Here is a 10,113-nt window from a genome sequence, read left to right on the forward strand (position 1 = left end):
TTGGATAAGGTGGAAGAAATCTAAAGTTGGATCAGGCTGAATTTATTGATATGGGCTCACTAAGCAGAAATTCTGAATTTAATAGCTCGAGGGGTTAGAAAGGCTCTAACAGTTTTTTTGGGTGGCTGACTGAAACATGGACCAAAAGATGGCCTAGCATGTCTGAGGTTGAGATGCCTGATTTGCCCTGGTACACAGTAGAAGAGACAATTCAAAGGCTTAGGCAGATTGGAATGCTAGAATGGATTTACCATTTGAGAGCTGCCCACCCACCCCAGGAAGTTCCAGGGGATATACCTTTAACCAGGACTGTGAGGAATAAATTTGTAAGACTAACTCCATCTTCCCTGAAGAGCTCTGTGGTTGCTCTTCTCTGTGGTCCAGATTTTACTCTAGGGAGGGCTGTGATGGAATTAGAACCCTTAAACATTACAGGGATGATTGGATTTCATCTGGTAAAAGTCAAGCATCAGCAGTTAATCCCCAAAGTCAAGATAGACTTGGCTACCACAATGAAAAGCAGAGTCAAAAAAAGCACTCAAAGTAGTCTGAGTTACATAGAGTTATGGTGTTGGTTAATACATCATGGGGTACCTAGCAGTGAAATAGATGGGCATGTACTAAATTTTTTCTGGATCTGTATAAACAGAAGAATTCTAGGTCGGGTGAACAAAACTCTAACTGAAATTACAGTTGCAGAGAATCATGGCCCCTTAATCAATTTCCAGACTTGAGATAGTTTATAGGCCCAAAGTCCCTTGAATGAGGAGAAGGCCAGGATGCCTTGGGGAAGGACCCTGATAAACTCCCCCAAATTTATACTGTTAATCTTCCTCCAACCTTTCCTCAAGGAGATCTATGGTATTTTACCAGAGTAACTGTGCACTGGGAAAAGGAAATGATCAGGCATTTCAGGGATTATTAGACACTGGCTCAGAGGTGACATTAATTCCAGGAGATCCAAAATGTCACTGTGGTCCACCAGTCAGAGTAGGGGCTAATGGAGGTCAGGTGATTAATGGAGTTTTAGCTCAGGTCCATCTCACAGTTGACCCAATGTGTCCCCAGACCCATTCTGTGGTTATTTCCCCAGCTCCAGAATGCATAATTGGAATAGACATACTCAGTAACTGGCAGAACCCCCACTTTGTATTCTTGACTTATGGGGTGAGGGCTATTATGGTTGCAAAGGCCAAATGGAAGCCACCAGAACTGCCCCTAGCAAGCAAAGCAGTAAACCAAAAGCAATACTGGATTCCTGGAGGGACTGCAGAAATTAGTGCAACCATCAAGGATTTGAGAAATGTAAGGGTGGTGATTCCCACCACATCTCCATTCAACTCTCCTATTTGGTCTGTACAGAAAACAGATGGATCTTGGAGGATGACAGTAGATTATCATAAACTTTACCAGGTGGTGACTCCAACTGCAGCTGCTGTCCCAGATATGGTATCATTGCTTGAGCAAATCAACACAGCCATTGGTACCTAGTATGCAGCCGTTGATCTGGCAAGTTCCTTTTTTTCTCAAATGCTATTAGTAAGGACCAACAGAAAGATTATGCTTTCAGTTGGCAAGGGCAGCAGTATACTTTCACAGATCTACCTCTGGGGTATTTCAAGCCCTATGTCATAATATTGTCCACAGGGATTTTGATCATCTCTTCCTCCCACGAGACATCACACTGGTCCGTTATATTGATGATATTGTGCTGATAGGAACTAGTGAGCAAGAAGCAGTGAAGACTCTAAACTTATTAGTAAGGCATTTGTTTGAGAGAAGATGGGAGATAAATCCAACTAAAATACAAGGTCCTTCCACCTCAGTGAAATTTCTAGGTGTCCAGTGGTGTGGGCGTGTCGAGATATACCTTCTAAAGTGAAGGATAAGCTGTTGCATCTGGCCCCTCCTATTACCAAAAAGAGGTACAACACTTCACTGGTCTCCTTGGACTTGGCAGACAACACATTCCTCATTTGGGAGTCCTGCTACAGCCCATTTACTGGATGAAAAGAAAGCTGCTAGTTTGGGGACCAGAACAAGAAGAGGCTCTGTGTCAGGTTCAGGCGGCTGTGCAAGCCTCACTACCATTTGGGCCATATGATCCAGCAGATCCAGTGGTGCTAGACGTTTCAGCAGCAAATAGAGATGCTGAATGGAGCCTTTGACGGCCCCTATAGGAGAATCACAACGCAGACCCTTAGGGTTTTAAAGCAAAGTCCTGCCATCCTCTGTAGATAACTAGTCTCCTTTTGAGAAACAGTTTTTGGTCTTCTACTGGGTCTTAGTGGAGACTGAATGCTTAACCATGGCTCATTAACTTATCATAAGACCTGAGTTGCGTATCATGAGCTGGTTATTTTCTGACCCACCAAACCATAAAGTTGGGCATGCACCACAGCACTCCATAATAAAGTGGAAGTGGAATATACAAGATAGGGCTCCAGCGGGTTGTGAAGGCACAAGTAAGTTACATGAGGAAGTAGCCCAAACACCCATGATCACCACCCCTGTCATGTTACCTTCTCTTTACCAGCCCACAGCTTTGGCTTCTTGGGGAGTACCTTACAATCAGTTTACTGAAGAAGCAAAAACTTGGGCCTGGTTTACAGATGGTTCTGTACGATATGCATGTACCACCTGAAAGTGGACAGCTGCAGCCTTGCCGCCCTTTTCTGGGATGTCCCTGAAGGACAGTGGTGAGGACACGTCCTCCCCCTGAGCAGAACTTTGAGCAGTGACTGTGATTGCTCATTTTGCTTGGAAGAAGAAATGGCCAGAGGTGTGTTTGTATACTGATTTGTGGGCTGTTGCCAATGGTTTGGCTGGATGGTCAGGGAATTGGAAGAAACATGATTAGAAAATTGGTGACAAAGAGGTCTGGGGAAGAGGTATGTGGATAGACATTTTGAGTGGGCAAAAAGCATGAAAATATTTGTGTCCCATGTGAATGTTCACCAGAGGGTGAATTCAGCAGAGGAAGATTTTAATAATCAAGTGGATAGGATGTCCTGCATTGTGACTAATGCTCAGCATCATTTCCCAGCCACTCCTGTCATTGCCCAATGGGTTCATGAACAAAGGGGCCATGGAAGTAGGGATGGAGGTTATGCATAGACTCAGCAACATGGCTTCCCCTTACCAATGCTGAATTGGCTACAGCCACTGCTGAGTGCCAAATCTGCCAGCAGCAGAGACACACACTTAACCCCTGATATGACACCATTCCTCGAGGTGACAACCTGCTACCTGGTGGCAGGTTGACTACATTGGAACACTTCCACTATGGAAAGTACAGTGATTTGTTTTAACTGGAATAGACACATACTCTAGATATGGATTTGCATTTCCTGCATGCAATGCTTCTTCCAAAACTACCATCTGTGGACTTACCAACTGTATTATTTACCACCATGGCATTCCTCACAGCATTGCTTTCAATCAAGGAACCCATTTCACAGCAAATGATGTGTGGCAATGGACACATGCTCATGGAATTCCTGGTCTTAGCATGTTCCCCATCACTCTGAGGTACCTGGATTGATAGAACAGTGGAATGGCCTTTTGAAGACTCAATTATGGCACCAACTAGGTGACAATACCTTGCAGGGCTGGGGCAATGTTCTCCAGGAGGCTGTGTATGCTCTAAATCAGCGTCCACTCTATGGTGCTCTTTCTCCCATAACCATGATCCAGGGGTCCAGGAATCAAGGGATGGAAATGGGAGTGTCACCACTCACTATTAACCCTAGTGACCCCATGGAAAATTTTTGCTTCTTGTCCCTGCAACCTCAAACTCTGCTGGTGTACAGGTTTTAGTCCCAAAAAGAGGAGTGTTATCACCAGGGAACAAGACAATGGTTCCATTGAACTGGAAGTTAAAACTGCCACCTGGCCATTTTTGACTCCTCTTACCTCTGAATTAACAGTCAAAGAAGGGTATTACTCTATTGTCTGGGGTGATTGATCCTGACTCTCAAGAAGAAACAGCACTGCATCCACATAATGGGGTAAAGAAGAGTTTGCCTGGAATACAGGAGTTCCTCTGGGGCATCTCCTAGTACTGTCATGTCCTATAATTAAAGTGAATGGAAAATTGCAACAACCCAATCCAAGCATGACTAACAATACCCCAGAATCTTCAGGAATGAAAGTTTGGGTCACCCCACTAGGCAAAGAACCATGGCTAGCTGAAGTGCTTGTTGAGGGTAATGGAAATATAGAATGGGTAGTGGAAGAAGGTAGTGAAAAATATGAACTACAACTTCAACCAAATGACTAGTTACAGAAACAAGGACTACAGTGGTCATGAATCTTTCATCCTTGTTTCATGATGACGATGATTATATACATACACAAAACAAATTTCTTTGTCTTCTTCCCCAAACTTTTCCCTTATCACATAATGAGTTGTATCAGTTTCATGTCATAGTATTTGAGGATGTCAAGTTTGAGAGTGAATATTACCCAAGAACTTCCACCCTATTCTGTATGGAAATAATGCATTTCTGATTGTATGCAGGAGGGTTGAACATTGTTAGGCAGAAATATGTATCTATGCATATCTATTATTGTTTTTACTTAGAAACTAAGTATGGTTTAAGGTAATTTGTATGGTTGCCAAGTTGACAAGGGGTGGACTGTGATGGTTAGACTATTGTGTCAACTCAGCCAGGTAATTGTGCCTAATTTTTTGGTCAAGCAAGCACTGGGCTAACTGTAATACTAGGGCATATATGGACTTTAATCACCATTGACTTTACTGCACTGGTAAATCGTAGATAGCTGATTACAATTACATCAATCAGTGAGATTGCCATCAGCAATGAGTGATGCTTAGCATAATCAGTTGAATGCCTTAAAAGGAGAAGTGATTCCAGCATTGACAGAGAATTTCCCAGCTCATCTTTGGACAGCTAACATCTCCTAGATCTCATCAAGAACCCTCCTTGGACTTTCATTGGAGCCCCTTTTTTCAGCCTGCCTGTGGAACGTGGACTTGTACATCCCCAGAGCTGCATGAAAGATTCTTATAAAATTGCCTACTATTGACAGATATCTCTTGATTTTGTTTCCCTAGAGAACCTTGACTAATACAAGTGGTCACTGTTTTAACTAAGGATAGGACTACTGCTTGTGTGTTACCAGATAAACAAGGTTTACCATTAACCATGCCTAGTAAAAATCTTTAACTTTATTCATAGTTGGGCAGTCAAGAACACATTTGTGGAGTGGGCTGGACAACTTTCTGCTACGTACAAAGTAATTGTGGGATCTTTACTAAATTTCCTACTGCTGCATCCACTGGCCTTACGTGGACTGTTAAACCAGTATCACAAGCCAAGTGGGTAAAATGGGAAAAGAACACCACAAGCCACTCATATAACACTACCTGACAAAACATCTAAACAGCATAAAACAAAGAGTTAAACAACCTAAACCTTTCCTAGCATGTTCTATACAGGATGGTACTGCCTGGTTTTCTGCTGTTCAAGTAAACAAAGGGCCAAGGACCATGCAAAGACAGGTAGGAAACTCCCACTAAATACACCCATGACATTGGGTGGACATCTAGAGCACTGTGCTCAAACATCACTCTACAGATAAAACACAATGGTAGTTGGACCCACATGAATGAAGCCTGGGGTTATCAAAAAGTGTCCTTATCTGCAGGTGCCTATATTTTGCCCTGGGGTGGGGAGGGGTTTATGGGCCTGAGGGACCCATGGGTGGCCTTGCCTACCATTTAATTGGACAGGACAGTGCCAGTGGGGAAACCTTATATCCCTGGTCGTGTAGTAACATATTTCCCTCAATTGATGTCAGTAAAAGCTAGACATAGGATCCAATGAGAAACATAGGATGCATGGTTTTCACCCATTTTTATTATGAGTCCTTGTGCTGGAATCATCATGGATGCACATACGACTGAGAAAGCTATCATGCCTTCTATCTAACCACAACTCAAAGCCTTACATGATACTGTACAATCTATGCAACGATTAAACGATGAAGCTACTCAAATGAGAAAAGTAGTCTTGCAGAACAGAATGACTTTAGACATGCTCGCTGCAGCACAGGGAAGCATTTGTGCTATGGTCGGCAGTGCATGTTGTGTCTATATATTCCTGAGAACTCACATAATATCTGATCTAGAAAAGGAGTACATAGGACTATCACTCCAATCCACTTCATTAGAAAGCATATGGCAAAAAGTATTCATAATCATGATTTGCATAATTTTCACTATTGTTATTGGTCGTGGTGCCTTATATTGTTGCTCTGGGCATGGGGTACACTATTAATGCTTTGACCACTCAAATATCGTGGAAGATTTAACAGTGCTCTTTCCGCCAAGTTGAGACCCACAGAATGTTGACAGTTGGTCTGCGTGTGCGGAGGCGGAGACTGAAGTCCCGCTTCACCCTCCCACTAAACATTTGAGTAGGTTGCCGGATCGGGTAGGGTTGAACTGGCCAGCATCCGGACCCTCTCGGATGGGAGGACCATAAGAGAGGCGACAAGTTGTCTAACCTATAGTTATGCACGTAGGCTATAGACAAGTTTATTATTAACTCTACCTGCTCACATTGCACCCATTTCGTATGCCACAAAAAAAAAAAAAAAAAATGTGCGGTTTCCCGCTTGTCCACATACACCCCTCTGTATTAACCTGTAGCCACTAAGGGGGTGCAGAGCCTCCCCTGATCTGCTGCCGCCGGGTTAGGTGAGTAAACAAGGGCATGACCTCTGCTGGGCTCCCCTGTGGTTTCTCTGGAATATCGAATTATATAGTCAGTCTCCCCAGGTTCGACCTCCTGTGTTACATAGCATCAATATTTGTCCTAAATTGGTTAAGACATTCTCTGTGTTTTGTGTGTGTGTGTTAACAAAAATTATTCCCCTCAACAAAACGTCTAGGTGTATCATACTCTTGATTTTTTCTTTGAAATTGATCACCCACCATAGGCTATGGGAATTTTTTTAGGTGACTATGATTAATATAATAATTTGTTTAAAACAGCAAATTACAAAACATTTCCCTAAATGTCTAAATAAAGTAACAAGCTAACTACCTTATTAAAATAAGTTATGTGTTAGCATTTAGGTCACTTTTAGTGAAATTATGGCTGTACAAAGGAAATGACAATGTCTAACTAGTCAGTCATCTATATTCAATGGGATTCTCAGGACACTTTTTACTATTCTTTGTTCCTAATGGATTTTCCATTATTAGTTGATGGGTAAAAAATAACTATAAAAAATAAGTAGCTTTACTGTTTCAGTATTCAAGTAGGATCATTAATGAGAAATATAAAAATATCTTATAAATTACTATACACTACATTTTTGATCTTTCAAGCATTTCTTCATTATTTGTTCAATGATATATTTAAATAGTTTCATTTTCCTGAAAAACACTTTATCTTACCAAACACATCTTTGAAAGCTGTTTTGACTTGCTTGTTCCTTAGGGTATAGATGAAGGGGTTCAAAAGAGGGGCAACTGAGGTATTGAGCACAGCCACTCCCTTATTAATAGTTGCTGCATCCTTACCAGAAGGATTTATATACATAAAGATGCAGCTTCCATAAGAAAGTGAGACCACGATCATGTGAGAGGAACAAGTCGAAAAAGCTTTCTTCCTCTGTTGTGCTGAGGGGATTCTCAGAATTGTCCTAATAATGAACGTGTAGGAAAGAATGACTAGTGCTAAGGTGAAGATGAGCGTGACCACAGCAAGAGCAAATGCAATAACTTCTATGAAACGCGTGTCTGAACAGGCTAAGTGTAACAATATGGTGTAGTCACAGCAATAATGGTTGATGATGTTGGAGGCACAGAAAGGCAGCTGCAGAGTCATCACATGTGGCACAAAGACAACTAAGAAACCACAGAACCAGCAACACAGGACAAGTTGAATGCAGAGTCTCCTGCTCATTACAGCTGTGTAATGCAGGGGTCTGCAGATAGCAACGTAGCGATCATAGGACATGGCAGCTAAAAGGTAAAATTCAGTTGCACCCAGAAGGATGACAAAAAAATACTGAGTGAAGCAACCAGCAAAAGAAATAGTCTTGTCTCCAGTTCCGATATTGACTAGCATTTTGGGAAGACAGGCAGAGGTAAAGGAAATTTCCAAAAGGGAAAAATTTCGAAGGAAAAAGTACATAGGAGTCTGGAGGCGATAATCCAGCAGAGTCAGAGTGATGATGGTCAAGTTTCCCAAGATACTTAAGACATAAGTCAGTAGCAGAAAAATGAAAAGTACAGCTTGAAGTTCCACGTCATTTGTCAAGCCAAGAAGAATGAATTCTACCACTGATGTTTGATTCCTCATTATTAACTTTAGAAAAATTAAGGTAGATGATAATAATAATAATAAAAGTTTTGAATACAAATAAATATCTCAGAAATGGATCCAAGACTTAAATATAAAAATCAGCTTTATAATACTAGAAGAGTATGTAGGGTAAAATCCTCAGGACTTTCTGTTAGGCAATTGTTTCATAAACTTTACACCTAGTGAACAATCTATAAAAGAAAAAATTGATAAATGGGTACTCATCAGAATTTAAAACATTTGTGCATCAAAGGACTTTAACATGTAATTAAAAGACACCGATCCAATGGGAGAAAATTATTGAAAACCACAAATCCAATAAAAGTTTAATATCTAGAATATATAACTTTCAACTCTATAACAAAAAGACAATCAACCCAATTGAAAAATGGGTAAAAGACTTGAATAGACATTTCTCCAAAGAAGATGTATGGCTATGAAGTACATGAAAAGATGCTCAGCATCACTATCAATTAGGGATATACATGTCAAAACCATAATGAGATACCATTTCATGCCCTCTAGAATGGCTACTCTTTTAAAATAATGCAAGTCTTGGAGAGAATATGAAGAATTAAAAACACTTACCCATTGCTGGTTGGAACATAATATGGTGCAGCTACTGTGGAAGACAGTTTGGCAGTTCCTCAGAAAGTTAAGTCTAGAATTATCATATGACCAGATGATCCCCATATTCACTATATACCCAGAAGAATTGAAAGTAGTGAGTTGAACAGATATTTTTACAGCAATGTTCATAGCAGCATTATTCACATTTACCAAAAGATGAAAGCCACCCATGTGCCCATCAACCAATGAATGGATAAGCAAAATGTGGTATATGCATACAATGGAATATTATTCAGCCTTAAAGAAATGAAGTACTAATACATGCAACAACATGGATTAACCCTGCCGGAATTATGCTGAATGAAATAAGCAGGACACAAAGGGATGAATTTTGTACAGATCTCACTGATAGGAACTAATTATAATAAGCAAACTCACAATGTTAGAATCTAGAAGATAGGTTACCAGGGACCAGCTTAGGGAAATGGAATAGGGAGTTAATGCTTAATTTGTACAGAATTTATTGTTGGGTTAATTGTAAAGTTTTCAAATAAATGGAGGTAATGGTAGCAATTGTGCATGTAATTAACAGCACTGAATTTTATATGTGAATGTGGTTTAAAGTGGAATATTTAGGTCATATATGTCTTACCTGAAGAAAAATCAAAATATAAAGCATAGGACTATGCAAAACAATGAACTCTATTGTAAACAATGGACTATACTTAATAGTACAAATAAAAATAATCAAAATTACTAGTATAATTATAAAAATGCTCTTTCAGGAATGATAAGAAATGTACCAAATAATGCAAGGTGTTATTATTGGGATGGCATATTTGAAAAAATACACCCTAATGTAAACTATGGACTATAGTTAATACTACAATTATAATATTCTTTCATTAATTGTAACAAAGATAACACACTGAATTAGTGTGTTAATAATAGGGGAAGTACATAGGAACCCAATATTTTTACAAGAATTTTCTGTAAACCTAAAATTTCTGTTATTAATTTTTTTCTAATTAAAAGACTCAATTTTTAAAATCACATTTAAAAATGAACTGGAAGTAAAGACCTTAAATATGAACCTTTCTTTATCCTGTTTTGAAAATCTCTTATATCTAAATAATGAAATAACTAATCAATTAATATAGTGTTTTATTTTATTCCATATTTAAAAAAGATCCTTCTT

General features: G+C 39.8%; 1 protein-coding gene across 1 annotated transcript; it reads right to left on the reverse strand.

Annotated features, from left to right (window-relative positions):
• Window positions 1–1,935: 1,935 nt before the first annotated feature.
• LOC101431049 (olfactory receptor 6C4-like) lies at window positions 1,936–8,342 on the reverse strand. The gene is made up of 2 exons (XM_023587372.2): window positions 7,433–8,342; window positions 1,936–2,174 (listed from the first exon to the last, which is right to left on the reverse strand). Exons 1-2 carry the CDS (start codon window positions 8,340–8,342, stop codon window positions 1,936–1,938), a joined length of 1,149 nt encoding a protein of 382 aa, XP_023443140.2.
• Window positions 8,343–10,113: the final 1,771 nt, after the last annotated feature.

The sequence above is a fragment of the Dasypus novemcinctus genome, chromosome 12 (assembly GCF_030445035.2).
Source record: "Dasypus novemcinctus isolate mDasNov1 chromosome 12, mDasNov1.1.hap2, whole genome shotgun sequence".
In the NCBI taxonomy this organism is placed as follows: Eukaryota; Metazoa; Chordata; class Mammalia; order Cingulata; family Dasypodidae; genus Dasypus; species Dasypus novemcinctus.